Source organism: Pelobates fuscus, chromosome 4 (genome assembly GCF_036172605.1).
Source record: "Pelobates fuscus isolate aPelFus1 chromosome 4, aPelFus1.pri, whole genome shotgun sequence".
NCBI classification, from domain to species: domain Eukaryota; kingdom Metazoa; phylum Chordata; class Amphibia; order Anura; family Pelobatidae; genus Pelobates; species Pelobates fuscus.
The window spans coordinates 367026587-367047974 of NC_086320.1; the positions used below are offsets into that span (position 1 = coordinate 367026587).

Below are 21388 nucleotides of genomic sequence, written 5' to 3' on the forward strand. Positions count from 1 at the left end.
TATGTCAAGTCATACTAGGTTGGGACATTATTCATAGGATGAAAGCAATCAGCTGACAACTTCCACTAGTGAATAATATCTCAGGGTGGTATGAATTGGTTTGATAATTCAGGTGTATTATCTTCTGCTTTACCAGTCTGGCTCAGACCTGAATGATGTTAGGTGCCCAACATAGACAAGCATGTGTCAAATTTTCCTAAATGTTTTGACAAATTACAAGGGGTCACGCCAGCGACCCCTGGCATTCTAGCCGGTATAACAAACTAAATGGGTTATGCTGCTTAGAATATCATTTAAGCACCGTGGTACTCTGCTAGTGTAGCCACAGATTTTCATCACAAGTTATAGCTCTCCCATAACCATCTTCTCTAGAGGCATGGTAGGTTGATAAAGTTATTAATGTTGAAGGAATGATGGTGGGGCAAAACAAAAATCTATCATTGTGCCTCATGCAGTCTACGGACATATGAAATCTTCTATGCATTATCTCAATGTGGAAATGAAAATGGAGAAAAGTAGACACTCTGATTTAATAAGAAATGATTAGGACATATAACAGTAACTCCTGTAATGATTGCATTACTGTCCTTAAATCAGATAAGTTGTTAATTATTCATTACCACTATAAATGGTATTGATCTTGTATATTAAGTTAGGTAACAGATCTATATATGATTGAAATAGAAAATGTCATACACGGCATAATATTATCCCATGGTCGCTGTGAACCAATAACACTTCATAGCCGTGCGTATATAATTGAGCCCAAATCGGTTTATTCACAATATTAGCAATTGTGGAGAAATAAAAAGAAAATTATAAAATATGGGAGAAACTAGCTGAGCAAGAGGTTTGCATAATCTGCCCATTTTGCCTAAAACAATTATGGTGTAAATTTAGCAGCTTAAATCAGACAAATAAACTCATAATGAGGATGTGTGTGCATTTTTATTTATTTTGTTTTTGTTTTTAATGATTTTTTTTATTATTATTACTACTACTATTAATTTTAAATTAACTGGTAAATCCAAGCCTATAGACCGTCATGAATTAGAGAAAGCCAATTTACCTGGAGTATTATTTTTTTAACGTCTGGTTTTAAAATTCCTCATATTTTCAGATTTCCATATATTAGGATAGGTAAAATTGAATGAAATGAAGAGAGGTGTCACAATATTTGGAATTCTAATAGAATGAACATGTCACTCAAGGTTCCTATATTGGATGAATTCTGGATATTACACGTATTTAAACCACAAAGCTAATTTTCAAAGTAATTTCAATTTGATTCGGCCAAATAGTTTTTAAAGGGATGTCTTCTTAAGAGAGCATTACTAAAACTGGTTTTAATTAAAGTTAAAAAGTACCATTTATTAGCCTGGGGAGAGAAGAAATAACCTGTCCTAATTCACTTATCAAACCATTTTACAATCTAGCATAATATTTTTGGCAAACAAAGGCCTTTTGGATTATTAAACGCTCTAGATTAAACTTTATAGTAAATAATCTTTTTTTTTTTTTTGGCATCATGTGATGCATTATTTTTCTGTATGTTTAAAAGCCAGAGCAAAATACCATTTAAAAAAAATAATCTAATTACAGTATTAAAATTATTATTTTTTGTACAGGCCTGCAATAAGTGCATTTTTTAATAACAGGAATATGTTTGCAGCTTTTGAGTTAATGAAGATTGTTTTGCCTTTCTGGGATAGTTGGGAATATCTTATATCCCCCCAAATAAACCTTGGCTGAACCCTTAGTTGTTTTATCCAGAAGCTACTCACCTTAACCTTGCAGACTTCAACTCTGGAACCTTCGGACTTCACCTCTAGAACTCCCTTTTGGAACCGTCAGATCTCACCTCTGGAATCCCTAGACTCTACACCAACTAGCCCTTATTTAGACTTTATCTTGTCCAAATCAGAATCTGCTCCATAAAGTGAATCTGTTTTCCCATAGGGTAGGTATCAAATTAAACTCTTGAGGTGAACTGTATCTGGGGTGTGATGGGTTTAATCTTGTTGTTGACCTCTGAAAAATCCCCTGGAATGGATAGCAACTAAGCCATTTATTAATCTGGTTTGGAGGAGTTGGCAGCATGTATCTAGTTCTAAGGCTGGGAGCTCTATATTACTGGGGCATTATTATATATAACTCAGGCTGTCAGAGAGTTTATATACTAGAATGTGGGTGGGTGGTGTTAAGAGGGATTACTTATTATTATTTGGGATCTAGTACTGACAAATAATGATTTTAACCCTTTCACCCACCGAAGCAAGTCACAGACATGCCTGGAGAGGCCCGGTTGGCTACATTAGGTATACCTCTAGCCTAGTGACTCCTAACTTTTTATAATCACGGTACAATCCCATGAGAGAAACATTTCCAAGGCACATGTAAATGTTTTTACCTTCACTAGGGGCTTCAAGACATCATATTTACCTGCAGTACAGTCGCAGTCTTACATGAGAGGCATGCAGCATATTGACACTTTCAGCTAAACTAACTAAACTCTCACAATTTGGTGAATCCCAATTTTCAAGTCAACACTTACAGATACAGTCATCAAATGCATACATACATTGTACATCCATTCTACTACAAGTAAAGTCATTGTCTTCGTGGCACATGTTGAGGTGGCCTGCAACACACAGAGTGCTATGTCACACGGCTCCGGTGTATACATTGTGTTTCCACATCTATTCATTAATATATACCAGCAGATTGCAACCTATTCCTGCACCACAGGAGTCAGGAAAATCTGGAATCCCATAAATCCTTTTGCATGGGTACCACATCACTGAAAGTGGGGAGCTCATTTAAATTGGGACACTTAAAAGGTATGTTTAAGCTGAATCTTGGCTCCTACTGCCAATTTAGAATCAAATTTTACTCACAACGCACATATCTCATCGACTTACACATGCTGATAGCTGCACTTTCATTGACTTGCATTTTTTCTCAATCTGTCCTTTTCTTGACGTTTCCCATCTCTGTAGGAATACCAAACAACTGTGCTGATAATAAGCTTAGCAGGATGTGCTGTGCCCTTGTGTTTACAATAACTCCACACGAGGCAGTAAAATCTCACTCAAATTGCAATCTTAAGAAGTTTAGCAGTTATTGTACTCATTAACGAGCTTTTTACAGTTCTCTAATATGCTGAGGATTTCAGAATGTTCCCAAAATGTCTCTACCATGTCTCATTTGCAAATCAATAAACATCACCCAGAACAGGACAGACAAGTAAATGCAAAAAGCAAAAATACATCAATTGGTGTCTGTTAAATGCAATCAGCTCTGCAGATATTATTAATAAGTATCCTTATATTAGCTCTTCTTCAACCATGGGGTTTCTAAGTTGAAGTGACAAGGAGACCAAATTATCAATCTGTGCTACTGCCATTGTGAAAACACTTGGAAATAGCATTCAGTTTGACCCAATAAAAATCTGTCATTTTGGCTGTTTTTATCAGTAATTATGAATGCAAGAGCTTAGACTGGCTTCTCATCTCATTTGAATGCACTATTCAGTGATTTCCCTGCAGTACAAGTGGATCTGTCATTGATATGTTGCCTCTGGTAGCAGAAATAAAAAAGAAAGAAAAGAAAGAATGAAAGTACAAAAGAACGAAAGAACGAATGAACGAAATAAAGAAAGAACGAAAAAAAGAAAGAAAAACACTTGTAGCTGGACAAAAGCAAAATATACAATGTCGCTGGCATTGTCGAAAAAATTAATTATGGTAAAATCTGGAAACATCACAATATTTTTTTTTTTTAGAATTTAACATATTTTGTATTACTATTTAAAAAACATATAGGATTGCGACTTGGGTTATGTTTCCTTTAATCTTATGACACCACAGAGAGACCATAGGGATGATGTCCTTTGCCTGTGATTGGTGTGAGTTATACATCTGGGCAGCAGCTGGTATTTGCAGAAGCAATTCTCAACCCCACCTCTCCTCCATTAGTGATATCATGGGAGATAATCAGACTGTCTCAGTCTCACCAGCCCCACTCCCAGAATTTCATTTATTGGAAATGGACTGAATTTATGTACTGAAAGTTGATAACGCATTAGAAAGGTTGCAAACTAAATGTGTCTGTCTGTCTGTCTGTCTGTCTATCTAATCTGTCTGTCTGCTTGTCTGTCTGTCTGTCTGTCTTCTGTCCTATGTTGGTGCCTAGCTGGAATAGGCATCCCGAGTCTTGGAATTCAAGCTTTTATTAGAATAGGACTCACATTCCTTGTTGAATTTGGCTAGGACAATACGTAGCATACTTTGCCCAGTGACCATTGGAGCTAACATGTTTTGTGGTGGATGAGACGTACATTTTTACGCATCTGTAAGTCCTTTCTGGTCAGGCAAAAAAATGTGAATGGTAATACAATGTTATCAACATCAGGTTTGTGGTTATGAATCTATTAAAATTTGATGAATAAGAAATGATTACTTAAGTATTGGGTAGAGGTACAAGGGCTAAAATGAAGAATGCTTAAAAAAATATTTATTTTTGTTTTGTAAAAAAATCTATACAAAATTTGTAAAAATAAAAAATAACTTAACAAAAATACTGCAATTCAGCAATTATTTAAGCCAAAGGCAATACAATGCCTAAACATTGTGTTGTTGCCTTAAGTGTCCTTTTAAGGAATCGATTATAACTATCATAATCCATAGGATAGCATTGAATAGTTTTGGTGCTTAAGGGTCAAAAAGAAAAGTAATATTTTTGAAAAATAATTGTATTTTTTTTGTTATTAAGTGTTGTTCTAGGTCATTGGTGGGCATGTAGGAGGTCTGGTAGAAGTGATTGTGTTGTTAACTATACTCTGTACTAGCCCTAATTCTTCAGAATAGAGAAACTTTGATTATTTTATTTTTATGGGCAGAAAACAGTAAATATTTTCAGACAGTGAGAGTTACATTTCATTATATAAATCTGGCAGGAGATGCCTTTGCTCAGGTTAATGTTGAGCAAAAACTATTGATGAATTTCAAATCCTTGTGCTATTGCATGTCAAAGGTCTGAGCTCATGACAGTTCCATTTTGATCCCGAAATGATTTAACTTCCAGGCACTCTGTAGTCTAAATATAAATGATATAAGACAGCATCTTTGGTTTCTGTCCAGAAATGTGGGCAAGCTGCACTATTAAATGAAGAATGCACATTACCAGTGTTACAGATGTATTTATTGAAGTAGTGACATGTTACAACAATGGCTATTAACAATGTCAATAATCGGCAATCAACTGCTGCTTGCAATGGACTCTCGTCTGGGATTATAAATGGACGTAGTTGTGATGGTAGGTAACTTGGAGTCAGGGAAAGTATGCATGAAATATTTCCCAAAATGAAAGACGGTAAAAAAAAAAAAAGAAGATTATATATGATGAAAGTTGTTTATAGAAAGTGAAAAGTCTACTATTTTATGGATATTTTTGATAAAAGTTATGTTTTATCAGTAAAAGAATACGGAGTCGCTGGACTGCAAGTGCTATCTTCTATCACAAATTTATATATGTATGTAGGTTTAAACATTGACATTACGTTATTTTCTATGTAGTTTGTGAGATATAAACTAGCTATGTTATGGAACACTGCAGTTTAATACAATGTTCCAATTGATTCCAAACAGTTTGACTTAGCTGTAGTCTGCCTGGCGCCTCTCCCCATTACCTCTCACCAGACAGGAGAACCTCTTGCTTAGGATATTCCGCTAGATCTCCAAAGCTAAGCTGTTCAGTGTGGGGTTAGCTCATTGGCTGCCAGTGAGCTGAACCCTGCATCTTCCAGTTCTCCTCTAGACTTTAGTGAATGTGGAAAATGGCGCCTGATGGACCCCTGGTAAGAAGTCATATGATTCTAAAATAGCTAAAATTAGGTCATAGAGACGCCAAGGCAATGGTTTGATAGCCACTGCAGCGCACAGCAGTGGTTATAGTGCTTTGCGTGTTCCTTTGAATTAATGTCAGTAGCTCTTTGCAGTCCTGTCACTAAATGAATGTGGCTTTTAATATCTGTAGAGACTTTAAGACATAGTTTGCTAGTTTTAATTAATTTACTACCAGGTGGTGTACAAGGAAATGACCACCATAAACCAACCAGATTTTTTTAATTTATTTATGCTCTGGAAAGTAGTGTTTAAATGCTGTATATGTGTCAGTAAGCATAGATTGTACATTTTAATGGTTAAAAAAAAATACATTTTTTTGATTCTCATGTATAGAAGAAAAACAAAACCTCAAAAAATTTATGTTAAAAAAAGGGTTTATGTCTAAAGTTACATATAAGATATCAGGTGAGTCAGTCCCATTCCCTTGACTTAGCCTTAACTCCACCTATTCTCCATCCCTATTGAGATTTTTCAAGCTTTTCGTTAATTGGTCTTTGCTTTGTACTACATATGTTGGCGAAAGGTGTGGGCTTTCTGATGTCTGCCTCTAAGGGGGAAAGAAGTATGAGTCTGCCTCAAAGGAAGAAAAACTAAGAATATGACTCTAAGACACTGCTCATCGTATATGTTAGGCAAAAATAAATCGTAAATCAGAGTGAGACATCTTTCTATCAAAACCAGTGACGCATTGTTCGACTCAACGGCCAGAAAACATCTTTCAGACACTCAGCCTTTATTCCGATCCCAGAGCCACCACAAATATAAATAAGAAATAAGAGTACATGCCCTTTAACTCAATACCTTCTTCACGTATCTGCCTATCTCATTATGCCATCTATATTTGTGAATTAGTACAAATCTATAGCAATAAAGTACGTTCTACACAACACTTGGTCATTTAACAGGACGTGATCTTCAGTGTTCAATAGGATGGCCTCACCTTGTGCCTCAGGAGTTAAATAAAACAAAATTCCATTAGTGCGTACATCAAGCAGACAAAGTTTATATTGTCTCTGTCTGTGTACATCGCAGAAAGTAATAAAAATGCCTGCTGGTAACACTGGAAATAAAATATACAATATGTGCCTTTCTGGGATCCTCTACAAACTAACCTAGTGGCCGGGTTTAAAGGTTCAGAAGTTGCTTTATTTTTAAATGAAAAAGGTTGTCAGCATCGTAAACTCAAGAGAAATAAGTTAACCTCACCTAAAAACTTATTGCAGACTGATCTGCAAGTTTCTGTTTTTTTTTTATACTGTAGGTGAATAGATATCCCTGCACATTAAAAAGGCAGAGTTTAATATAAACATGGATATGGTATGACGTAAACTATTAGCCAGAATTAGAGACTCTACTACAACGTCTCATTGTACAAAGTATAATCAGAAGCATTTTAGCCAAAGTGGCAATTCCTTAATTGAAAGCAGTTTTTGCGATCATGACTTACAAGGACCTTAATCTCAAATTTCTCAACATGTGGTTTAGTACTCTTTCACGGTGGCATGATGACTTCAATTACCTTTCTGATCTTCAGTACACAAACATGCATCCTTAAAAAATGTAATGCTATTAAATCAATTCAGAGTCTCAGTAATGAGCTGACTGCTTGAATTGAAATAACCTTTATCCAAGTTATATACCCCCAAGTGGGCATCTTGTGGACCAAGACCTGCTTTAATTATTTGTGTCCCTCTGTATTGGGAACTCAAAATATCAATAAGTATAACTTTAACAAAGTGCCCAACAGTCATAAAACACACTGACAAAGAAATTAAGGAGTTTCAGTGCTTTAACATCAGGGAATCTACATTATGGCCACCGCTGGTCCACATCAGCTAGTGTTCCAAATTGTAGTCATTACTGCCCTACATCATACCAACCAATATTTCAGATGTTAGCGAGACACTTAGTAGTGGTAGTCGTAGTGAGAAATACCAAACATTGATATCAGAACATACTGTTTTTATGTTCACATGACAGACACTACTATCTACCAATTGTTGCAATGGCTCAAATGAGCCCCATGGACATGAAAAACCAACTGAAACTTACTGAGTGGTCAGCCATGGCTCCAACAAACCAACATTGTGGTTAACATTGCCAGATCTACCATATTTTCAAGGACACAAATCTCTTATACATGGTGACGGGTCGTGTCTGGAAAGAGCCTCCCTGCACCATGCACAATTTAAATGCTATAGAAAGAAATAGATTTAATTAAGTGAGGAAGAAATCCTAAAGGAATTGCATTGATTAGTTAACTTCTTTCTCATTTGCAGTATATTCTATACACTACAGGAAAACATACTTTAAAAACAGCGTGAACCTGCAATTTGTATCCAGGTAAGGTGGATCTGACACCTGTAACTGTACATTAGGTTAATGCCAACAGGTAAAAATACATAATTCTTTCAGTGTAACTTAACACAACGTTTAACCTTTTGAGTCATAGAGTAGTAAAAAAAGAACCACACTGCACAGCTCTTGGCTCTATAAGTAACAGATTCGAGCTTGGCAATCTATTATTACCAATGACAGTGAGACTATAAATATCTCTTCTCGAGTCTGGTGTCTCAATTGGATAACTGATCCATCCTTATGCAAGCAATGGAATATATCTTCATTAATGTTGGAACAAAATACAATAGATGCTGCAGGGATTCAGAGGAAAATAGCTGCAAAAGGTATAAAGAAATGCTTAAGCAGTGAGGAGCGGAGACAGCGTGGGATAATTTCATTCCCGCATATCACTACCCAGCAAAAAGCAAATCCTGTACTAATATTAAATCTTTACTTAAATCCTCCCAGGATCTGATGGTTACATTCGATTTTAGCACCTTAACTCTTTGAGAGGTAGATCCGCACTGCCAGAACTACGCTGTTTGGCGAATTCACCCTCTGAGCGGCACTGCAAGGGTTAAACCATAACGAAAATTATTTCAGCATTAAAAAAATTAAATAGGTAAATTCCTTATTTTAAATAACAAAAAGGTTTTATTCAGTAATGTCCTGAAAACTTCTGGAATAAAAGGGAATTATGACATGTCACACATGTCATGTGTCCTTAAGGGGTTAAATATCTATTTTTCCCGTTTGCAATAACTACACATTGCCCGACAATAATTTTATTATTATAATGATTATCGCTTGCGTTGGTAAGAAATTGATTTTAAAAAATAACACATTAAAAGGAGCGATGATCACGTAACTGTTACAGTAAACTTAAAGAACAGTATATTCTGTAGATTCCAGGCTAAGCCAGTAAGTTACATGACAGACTACTGAGAGGAACAGAAAAATTGGAGATTCTTTGAATCTAGAACACACCGTAGTGTGTCACAGTGGGAGATACAGAAAAAGAGGACATTTACAATCCAATGTGACAGTAGCAGCTGCTTTTTAAAGGACTCAATTCCTAGCACATTATTGCAGTTTTCCTTGAGTTAACAGAGTGAATTGTATTTCCACGACGGTACATCTTTTTTTTCTGCAGTGTGACTCTCACCCTTTTTACGCCCAACAAACTGTTCGGAAAGGTGATACTATCTGACAGCTGCACAATCTCAGGTACATACACTGAGGTTCAGTTACAATGAGGGTCATACCTTGAAATCGTACAACGAATCACACACTACAGTGGAGTTTGTCCAAATAATTAGGGTTTCTGGTGTAGTTTTCAGTTCAGGAAGCCAGCAGATAGGGAAAGAAAGTCTTATGATACAACTCATTGAATCTGCACCTGGTGTTTTCTATTGTAGTGAATATTAAGTATACTATAAAAGAAATGAATAGAAATGGCATATATAATTTATCGACTGCGGTCACAGCGTTCGGAATGCAATAGAAAGAGTTCACACTGAAAGCTACAGAATGGGAACAGAATCTTATCAAAGATCACGTGACCTTTCAATATTTATAATATGGTAAGGAATGAGTTAATCAATATCTGTCTGTCTGTCATCTAGTGTCTGTCAATATAGACACACCGCTATATCTGGGTTTTTGACCCAAATCAGTAGCAGAGGAGATATACAATATTAGCCAAACATGTCTTTGTATTATTAATATAACTACTAGTGTGTTAGAAGATGTTGGATACTCTGTGCAGTTAAATATTACTATACTAACCCTTTTGCTTTCAGAGGACAGGAAGATATGTGTGTACTATTAACATATTACAGTTGCCTTTGGCAATGCAAAGGTTAAACAAGTCCTACAAATGTTCATCTCCCCCAATTTACTTTTCAAATGCAAAACTCCACTTTGTGATTGTTCCTCTGCTGATCGATAGCCAGTATCAAGTATCAAGACACTGGCCTGTGAATTAATCTATGATCTAAGAAATCTTTTTTTTTAAATGCTTCTTGTGTTCCTTTCATTACTTATTAAAACCCTCAATTAGTTACAACAGCAAATTAAGAGAGTCTCGGCCCCTAGCTGTCCCTTTGAATATATGTTAGTTCTATTAATTCTTCCTGTCTGGATTTTGTATACCAGGAAAATAATTCATTGGATAATCGATGCATTCAAGTTCCCTATGGCAGTGAAAAGGTTAAATATATATGTTGTATTTCTCTAGATCTATTACCAAAAGTGAGAATTTACCAGAAGGCATCATCCATTAACACTCAATGATAAAGATGTTTGAATGACTATTATAACTATTAGTATTTGAATGTCCTATTAACTATGTGAATGCCACATACGTTGGAAAACGTATTGCTTTGGGCTGATTGGGTAAAAGTCAGTTTGAGATTACATCTGTTCTAATCTGATCTGTTTACAAATCTAAAAGAAAAAAATCACAATTTGTCATCACCCGTTTAACCCCCTGAGAGCAGGGTTTAGTCACTAAAGAGTTCATTTTGGTGAACTGAAGACTGAATTTGCAGTACTACCCTTGGTTAACCTGGCCTAAATGTAGCAGATCCTTTTTTTTTCTATCTAGGGTTTCCACACTTGGCTATGCAAGTTAAAATCACAGATCTGAACTGTGTATTTTCTGTAGAGGTCCCTAAATTAACTGCTAAGCTGTAACTCATGTGTTCACTTCATCACAGTTGCTGTTCAGTAAATAACTCCCTAATAATTCACCAAAACAATACACACTCAAGAGATATCTAAGACACATTGCCTTTTTCTTCTCACTATATGTGAACGCATGTATGAACAGAGAAAGTGTCTGCTGAGGGTACGCAGCTTAGAGCACTTGACATACAGGTTTATCTTGGTTAAAAAAAAAATGCAATAATCGTGATTCAATGGCAGGAAGGAGTTACAAGAGGTATAGAACAACTTCCAAAAAAGGTTCTCTGTGAATCCAAACGAGGAGCCCTCTAAAGAATTTATACAAAGAAAGACAAGACAGCTTAATTATCGTGGCTGTTATTCTGTAGGTATAAATTATTGATGAAAAGATGCAATCTGTTAAAAATAGCTAACTTTAAACTGCAGACCACAGACACGAGAGACAGGGCACGTTGTGACGAGGGACAGTCAACCTCCGGCAGTTCCTCTGCTGCTGACTACAATTCCTATTATCCCCAAGCAGGTGGCAGATTACCAATATCCAGACCATGTCATGTCCAAACAATCTCCACATGACGATGATGATGATAAAAAATGATGAAGATGATGATAATGAAAAGATCACTATGTCATTACCTGTTCTTGTTGGTGGACAGATTTCTTTGTAGAATTGTGTTCCTTGTCTGTAGTCATGATTATCACCTAAATGTGCTCGGCACGACGGTATACAGAGGATTGTACCGGGGGATTCAATGCCCCAAAGCCAAAAAAGGAATGAGTAACTAGTCCACTGGAAAAATCATCTCTGTTCTTTTTGGGTTAATGCGTTTATCAAAACTGAGCCCCGGAGAAGAAAAAAATATATATTAGAACAAAAATAAAATAAAGTCAGAAGAGGCAGGAGAGATCGCCGAGCTTTTTACAATTAGCAACAGCCTCTGCATCACAGAAGCAATGATAACTGCTTGGCAACCTTGTACTGGCAGCAGCTTAGCTTGGAAACAACCTAGCAATATAGACCCCCTCCCACCCAGCTTCTCTTTCCATACTCCATCCCCCTCCTCTCCCTCTCTCTCTCTCTCTCTCTCTCTCCCTCTCTCGCTCTCTCTGTGAGATGCACAGAGCATGCACCAGCCCGCAGCTCTGCCAGCAGTAAGGTAGCACAGCCTTCCCCCTTTGTAGAGATGTTTCCTTGTCAGGGAGATTCACATCCAGATGTAAGACAGAGTTTGATTGGACGCCGAGCAGAGCAAGCACACAACCAAAAGACACATTGTGTAAAGTGCTCGTGAGTTTCTGACCCATTTAACCCCTTCGTAGTAAGAATGTTAGGCCGCGCTGCTCTCGGATATGTGTGATGCCTGCTAAACTGCACAGATATTACAAAACAAACAATAAACAGAACAGCAGATAAAGTGACGTACGAAAGAACTGTTTCAGTTTTGTGTTTGTTTTTTGGAAGACACATTATAATTATTATCGGAATGATGTTTTTAGACATTTGATTTGCAAACCTATGTTTTTTTTTCACAAAGATGAAAATTGAAAACCAGCTTTTAACTCTGCAGCTGTAGCTGAGCTCCCGAGATGCCTAACTACATGCAGACTGGCAAAGCATCATGGGGTTTCTAGGTTTAGTACAACTGGATGGATATCCATGCGCTATCCTTTCAATACATTGTAGTTGTTGAATAGTAATACTAGGTTGGAAATACGAGGTTTATAGATATCTGGCAGTGGTGGCTTTTTAAGCAGTGTGAGGAGAGGCTAACAAATACCCTCAATTATGTCATATCCTGATGACTTATGGGGAGGGGGGGTGTATATCAAAGTGATCTGACTTTAAAGTTGGTCTAAAATACTAAAGTAGTAGAGACGCTAACCTACAACACTGTCAGGTATTAAATCTGGACAGGAGGACACTGTGGGGGGATTGCAGAGATACAGCTTAAATCTGGTAACTCTCGAGGATGTAAAACGTGTGTGTCATCCCAGCACGCATGTTTTCTAAGATAGAAGGCAGTGGTGCAGGGTTTATCCAAGACTGTCCTTGTCGAGAATGCTACCGATGTCCTCTTGAATGGGTGGAATTGGCTTAAGAAGGCCAAAAACAGCACCACAGAATTTAATAGCATGTCCGGGCTGCACACTCTACCTACCTGTTGTGGTGTACTCTAGGATTTTGGAGATAAGCAAATTTTAGCTCATATTTTCCTTTTTTCTTGAAGCTGGAAGAGTCCCCCTAAATCCTACTGCTGTAAATACAGGTCTAGTTGGCCTACGCCAAAATATCTCCCCTGCCAATGTTCTGGGGGCACAAATGCGTATACTTCTTACTAGTATCTTGGTACTTCAGTCCAAGGGTCTTCAATCTGACATACAGAGTGGGTTCATTTGACTGTAGCTACCGTTAGGAAAATGTACTTATTGTTTTCTCAATACCGGTGCTAAGTACTGCCCAGTATCTTTATTAGCCACTAGAACCTAAACAAAACATGTTGCTCTATTTGTTTGTTGCATTGTAAGTTAGGGGTTTCTTGCCCATACATGTTATATTTAGTTTTTTAAAGGACAGAAAAGTATCTTTTAATATCGTATCGTACAGATAAAAATAAAAATATAAGATATAAATAACACAATATTAAGTGTAAACTGAAATGGAAAGATTTTTCACTTATAATAATTTTATCACATCAAAATCAGAAAAAGAAAAAGAAAAACAACTCTCATTAGATACATGTGTCAGTCATGATATGGACCCCACACTGTCGACCCACTGGACATTATAAAATGAATGGAGGAGGAAGGGTGTCTACCTTAATGTGTGTCTAATTACACTGTACTAGGTTCCACACTGCCTTGGTATGGGGTTAATCATTAAAGGAACACAAAACAAAGGTACTTCTGACATTACAGTGGTAAAATCACTGTTTAGGGTTCCAGTCCCAATTTTGATGATCTCAGCCTATCCAGTGCTATCCCATAGGAAAGCATTGGAAGGCAACTGTGCATGCGAGGTAAAATACCACATGTGCCAATCAGCATCTCCTCATAGAAATGCATTAAATCAATGTATCTCTATGTGGAACGCTCGGTGCCTCTGTGCAGCACTGACCCAGGAACCCCTCTAATTGCCATCTCAGTGACTACCACTAGAGGTGTTACTAAACAGTAAGTACTGCCATCAAGAGAAAAGCCTATTTATAGCCTGCACGGACAGCTATAGACACTGGGACAAACATTAAGCTGTTGTTGTTTTGATGACTATAGTATCCCTTTAATGATCTTGTGCCAGCTTTTAATGTTCTTTTGCTGGCTATCCTAAAATCCACTAAAGCTTCAGATGTTGAAAAATAAAAAAATAAATGTAATTAAATGATGCAGAATGCTGGGACTTTGATTATGGCATATTTTGACCCCTGGTGAAAAAATTACCAGGTGGGGGTCAATTACTCCCCCCCATTACCATAACTAACAGATGTTGAAAAAAAAATGGAATTAAATGATGCAAAATGCTGGGACTTTGATTATGGCATATTTTGACCCCTGGTGACAAAATTACCAGGTAGGGGTCAATTACTCCCCCCCCCCCCCCCCGCCCCTTCCCCTTACCATAACTAACAGATGAACTATTTGTTTGATCGTTTTTGGTTTAGCTAAGCTTGAGGCTCCTTAAATGCCATGATAAAATAAATATGAATCCGTCTCAGTGATAATCGAGTGGAACTCTTCGGATAACGACAGCAAATACGGAAAGGTTATAAATTACGATAATAAACTATGGCCAAGATATGTGCTCTTAATTAAATATATTTGGTGGCAATGCTCATTAAATATAGAAAAATTGATATGTTATACTGCAGTTCTGCTTTTCGCTCGCATTTATTTCTGTGTAAGGCGTCACATAATCAAAAGCAAAAAGGATATGGTCAGCCAAGCTTTACCTAGCCGGGCTCTGTGATTTGCACGTAGCATTTTAGATGAATGGTCTTACTTAGGCAGAGGTAATGTTGCTTATACACTACAACTGTATTCTGAATCGCCCTCTGCAAAATGTGCAATAAACTGACATGTGTTTCGCAACATGGTGCTGAAGACTTGCAAACATCGATATACAGACGAATTCAGGGGGATAACATTAGAGCACAATGTAACAGCAGATGTCAAATGCCTAATAGGTATACATATGGCTAACGGACAATACATATTTTATAGAAAAAAAACAAACACACAATGGTAAAAGTCAGATTGCAAAGCTAGGGTGTAAAAAACGCAATCAATATTTATTTTTATTTTAAAGGGATATGGGGAAGAAAATAAAACACACATATGGCATTATTGTTATTAACATTTATAAAGCACCATCATACCCCTGCAGTGCTTTACAAGAGGTGATGGGGCCCTGCTCGACAAGCAAGCTTACAGTCTATGAGGATTTGAAGTAGGCGGATATAGCCAGGGACACTTACCGAAAGGTGGTCTGAACAGTATTTGAAGCTGAGTTTGCTTGTTCTAAGGAAATGCTAGTACCCCTTTGCTAACTCACTGCATTATGTTAAATAATAATAATTACTTTTAATAAAAAATAAACAACAGATACAAATGGGGGTGTCTGTTATGCATGGTTCTCTGTTAGAGGCATTCTTGTAAACGTTCTATTTTAGTGTTGCTATAGAAAGCTTCATTACACATGTAGCAGCACAGTGCAATTATGGGATGACAAGGAACAGTTAATAGATTGTACTTCAGGGCAGACATTAAGATAAAACGTATCCATAAATATATCACACAGCACAATGTACAGTCTACCCTAAAAAATATCACTGAATAAAAAATTGAAAACATTTACAACGGAATGTTTTAATTTGTATAAACACATACTGATATCACCCCATCTTCGAGAAAGAATCACATGAAGCTAAATTCAGTAAACTGCACTGAGTAACTTTTGTACATTTGTAATTTGCCGGCTGCAGTTGCTATAGAGTTGTCTTGCTCATTTCAATGTTGGCCAGCTCATTGATTGTTTCTACACAGATACAATAGAGATAAATCATGTTTCTAATAGCATTTAAAAATCCAAGAACATGCACTGTCCATGTCAGTACTTTCTAGGGAGCAAATTTAAGGCCAATTGAAGAATTGATCAGTGACTATTGCCCTGATTTAATGAAACATGTATATTAGACTTAGATTTGTTTAGTTACAAACTGCAATTTGACTGAATTTGGTCAAATTCCCAAATCCTAAAGCCAAAATGAGCCAAATCATGAACCAAGCAAAAAGTGCAATGGCGAGCATGTTAACTTTTCATTTATTAAAAAAAAAAAAAGAGATCATTGACGGTCACGGATCAACTGAGAAGTATCCAAAAGAGGTAAAAAAAAAAAAAAAAAAAAAAAGGACGAGCAGTGAAACAAGTCTATTCTATAAATCTTAAATATATAAAAATATAAATATATAGTTTTTACGGCTCCTTCAGTTGACCTCTATGGATTACCATTTTTTTATATTATATTATGTATATATTTTGCAGTCTACTGCCCATTTCACACCCTTTTTGGTTGTTTAATTTGTCTCTCGGATACAAAATGGTATTCCTAGCACTATAATACCCTATGGTGTCCCGCTTGCTCGCCCAGCTACTAGAGGTGGAGTTAGCCTTGCAATGTAATTATTGCAGTTTATCAATAACTGCAAGAATTACAATTGCAGGGTTAAACTGACAAGGGCACTGCACCCAGACCACTTCAATGAGATAAAGTGGTCTTGTTGTCTCTAGTGTTCCTTTAATGGGCATCAGGCTAAAGTTGATCCATTTTGTATGTTTTAAATAGATAATACATTTAACATTTACAAAAAAAATTCAAATTGGAGGAAATCTGGGACAAGAGGTGAGGAGGGCCTGCTAGAGCAGATGTTTTATTATATACAGTATATTATATATATATATATATATTCATCGACATTTTTATTCTATGTATTCCAGTGGAGGATCCTGGGGATATTGTGGGATACTGGGATTGGGGGGTACCGGTTCCAATGTGGAACAGCTGGGGGTTTATATTTAGGAGATAATTTTACTTACGCACTAAACAAACTACTTTTGAAAAAAGGTTAAACTTGTTGGACTTGAGTAATTTTTCAACCGATAAAATTAAATATATTCATATAAGATCTTTGTCATCAAAACACTGTTCCACTGTTAAATAGTAAGAGAAATTAAAATTCCTAAACAGTAAAAGAACTGGTTCATTCCGGTCTATAAATGATTTTATGTTTAAATATAAATGTCAATTTCTTTATAATGCCAGATATTGATATATATCGATAATGTCCCCTACATTAGTTCAGATCCACAAGGCTGTACACATGGACACATGTGAACAGAGAGAGACCAAAGCAAATTATATGGAAAAATTCTCCAACTTTACTCACAGCTATGCTATTTTCTCCACAAATCTTGCAATTTAGCTTTCAATACACAGCTATAGAGAGTTTAGTGAATGAGCCCCATTGAGTCCCTTCACATAAATGGTACATGTTTTCAATGTGGCAAATGTAGTTTGATGATCTAAATAAAATGGGCCATAATGTCTGTTAAATCAAGCATGCGGAACTGGGCTTTCATTAGCACACAGTAACAAAAGGTGAGCGGGGGCGTGAATTATTGGTTATTTTAGGCTAACAAATGCAAATCGCTGTACAAAAAAAACATTCAATTTAACTCAGCGCTAACTTGGCATTTTGCCATTTTCTCATAGAATTCCAGGGCTTTGAAATTAGTGAACGAAAACGCTAAAGATGACCTGAAATGCTAGCTGCTGGAAGTTGAAAACTTGTATTCTCTATTTCACTGGAAACCACGGTTTATAGTGCTGCAGACCAGCCACGGAGCCTGGGACCACTCTATTGAAAATATTTCAAGGTTATACACTATGTTTAGCTCTGTGAAATGACGGTGGACATCCTCGCGCTTTGTCCACCGTCGCAACTTCAAATTTCCCATAGGAAAGCATTGATTTCTATTATTACTATGGGGAAGCTTTAGTGCGCGTACAACTCTCGCCACGCATACACATTAGGTTCTATATCTCATCGTTTGTATTTTTACATTCACCCTCAATGTTTGACAGTCACAGAAGTATGAGATTCTTGAAATTACTCTTCCATGTTAAAAACACACTTTTTCTTCTCTTCGTAAAGACTTCTAGAACCTTTCTACTCTCTCCATTTGTTGATGCTTGCTGTTTTTTAGTAATTTAGTTTTTAGATTTTGGTATTTTTGTTTTGGAACACCTACCCATACCTGTACCTAACAGTGTAATTTCTAGGTAGCTTCTATATGGCCTTTTTTACATATTGTCTAGGGTATCATTGAGTGATGAGGTTACAGTCCACAGCATCTCCAGTTACCAAAAGACTTAAGGGTGCAACATTACTCCCCCAGAGCTTTAAAGGGACACCATGGGCACCACATCTCAATGAAGTGGTCTAGGTGCAGTGTCCCTGCCATTTTATCCATTTTAATGTACAACATTGTGGTTTACTATTAGCAATTTTTCCAACGTAGGTTTAAGCACACCTCTAGTGGCAGTCTTCTTAAAAGCCAGTAGAGATGCTTCCTCTGTGAGAACTGATTAATTCACCTCCTCTAAATGCTTCACATAGAGCGCGTTCAGATGAAATAGCTTGGCGCTCATCGCAAATGCCTTTCTCCTCCCAGTGCTTCTCAAAGGAAGCACTGGATTGGATGAGAAGATGAAGAAGAAACTCCTGGGAGATGACTTCATCGGAGGAGGAGAGGAAGCCACTTTGCTAGGAGAGTCATGGCACTGTAAAAAATTTAAGTAAAACCCTTTCTTGGGCCCCTGAATCTAAATAAGGTGGAAAAGCAGAAAGGTGACATTAGGAATACTTGTTTGTAGTCTGAATGCTACAGTGTTCATTTAAGGTTTTAAGGTTACAGAAAACTGCTCACCGTTTTACCCCAAGTTGTAATCATCTGCCCTTTTACACAATATATAATATGATGACTCTGCACCATCAGAATTCAACATCATTTAAAACAGGTTGCCATCTCAACATTTTGAAATGAACATATGCAAACCAAATCTCTGGGCCAATATTGAGAAAACTGGTTCTCGTAGATGGCCTCATTGGGCCGTGTGTACAACCTAGTCCAGAATGCAGCTAATTGGCATGAAGAGTTCCACACACCCCTCCTCCCACACTGATGTCACATCAAACAATTTATTTTTTCACAATTGCATTATGATTGCATTAGGCACATCGCAAATCTGTAAACAATCCATTTGAGATGTCACCGTGGCTTAATACAAGCAGACTACTGCTCTGAACATCCAGGGACGTATGTGTACAACGTATGTTTACAGTGTGATTCTAACTTAATTGGACAGAGGGGTGGGGGGATTGTTATATAGAGGTGTGTGAAAACCTCACTAGAGCGTGACTAAATACATAATAAGCATCAGTTTTTAATTTTTAGTTTTTCTTCTAAAAATATAAATAAATAAACAAATAAATAAATAAACATACTTTTTTTTTTTTTTTTTTGCTAAAGGAAAACAGCAAAGTATGTTACGCATTATTAACTCTATAAAATGAGCAGATACTGCTGCCAAAAGCCTCTTTATTTCTATTGGGAAGAGTCACTTTGTAATTCTCAAAAAAAACAAAAACCTTTTTTCGCAGTTTGTTATCAGCTGTTTATGTTAACAATGCTAACAAAGTCTTAAAGTATAAATAAAGTTAAATAGAATAAAAAGAGGTGAACAGCGCTTGGAATAAATTAAATATACATACGAAAGAAGGGCCAACTTCTAATTCATAAATATTGAATAAAAAGCAAGAGACAAATAACGGTGCAGTACAGTAGAAACAAATAGATAAAACAGATGTGGGTCAAGTGAACACTCACACTTTACAGAGCTATATCAGCTCTATTTAGAAGGCCTGGACGGAATGATCTCCGTCTATGGATATGGGTTGAAGACCCATTACACTTAGCACAACAGTTTGGGTTTTTATTAATGATCCTTTCGAAATAGGATAACGAATACTTCCCAGTGTCCCTCTCTGAGAAGGACAATACCTCATTGACTCCAGATCTTGCTGCTGTTCTTTGATCTCTTGTATTATTCTATATTTCTCGGAACTCAGAACATGTAGTACATACATATTAATTTTTGTGTGGATGTATCTTTCACAGCAATAAAGAATAATATATGAGAATTTTGAAGAACTCTGCAGCAATATAACACACATATGTGAGTTCCACTGCAATGTGTCTCACAGTAATGGAAAGAGTTTATGAGTGTAGTAGACACATCTGCAGCAATAAGCTCACAGCAAGGGTTTAAGTGCATCACAGAGCTCCACAGCAATAAACTCTCAACACGATACGGCCAGGGCCGGCCTTAGGGGTGTGCGAGCTGTGCGGCCGCACAGGACGCCATGGCAACAGGGGCGCCATGGGGCCGACACAGCTTGCAAGTTCTACTGACAGGCAGGCTGTTTTAGAGATTGCAAGGTGCCAGGACTCTGCTCCCGCCTTGGAGATGGAAGACTACCTGAGCTCTCCCTGCAGTGTCTTCCTTGCTGTTAGAGTCAGAGACCGAGAGTGTACACAGGGGATTTCTGACTTCACACTGCCTGCAGGAGATTCAGTGAGTCATGGGAGGCGGAGTTATGCTCTCTACTCCCACATAGAGAATGGCTGCCTGCCACTGAGCAGCTCTGCGAGGGAGTGAACAGGAAGATTAACACCTAACACTCCTGTCCAGCACAAAATGGTAAGTTAATAATATGGACAAATTTTGGGTGAGATGAAAGCACAGTATGAGGGAAATAGAGATTGGGAGACAGTGTGACAGAAGGACTTTTATGATGAAGTGGGTGTCATGTGGCTAATAGAGGTTAGAAATGGAGGAGGGACAGGGGGATAATGGAGATACAAAAGAGGTAATACTTGAGGAATGGGGTGGAATAGGGACAACAGAGATTAGAACTGGGAGAAGCACATGGGGATAATGGGGATACAACAGTGGTTAGAAATTGGGGAGATGGGATAAGTGAGAGATGTGTGGATATAAAAGACAAACAGCTGGGCTAGAAGTAGGGGAGACACAGTTTGGAAAGTGTTGGTATAAGGCGAGACAAATAGGATACAGGATAAACTAGAACTGGTGATGGGAAATGAGTGACAGATACAAGTATGGAGATGTGTGTGCAGAGTATGAGTGACAGTTATAGCAAAGGCTAGGTGAGAGACCCCAGTGAGGGAAGGATGGTTAATAGACAAGCAGGAGAGAAATGGATTAAAATAGACATGTGTGAATATGAGCAGAATGATAAACATAGGAACTATATGGGAAGAAACACATTGGGGAGTAATGGAGGAGAGACAAATGGGCAGAAATAAGGGAGAAAGA

At 37.2% G+C, this 21388-nt stretch overlaps 1 protein-coding gene across 4 annotated transcripts in view; it reads right to left on the bottom strand.

Annotated features, from left to right (window-relative positions):
* The window catches only part of DPP6 (dipeptidyl peptidase like 6), a 1023075-nt gene that overhangs the window by 482190 nt on the left and 519497 nt on the right, over positions 1-21388 (bottom strand). The window contains exon 1 of one of the 4 annotated variants that reach the window (XM_063452682.1): positions 11571-11972. The exons of the other annotated variants lie outside the window; for them this stretch is intronic. Within the exon in view, the coding sequence (XP_063308752.1) occupies positions 11571-11627 (57 nt within the window). The 5' untranslated portion in view covers positions 11628-11972. Of the gene's footprint in view, positions 1-11570; positions 11973-21388 lie in introns of those variants that run through there. 4 annotated transcript variants of the gene reach the window in all.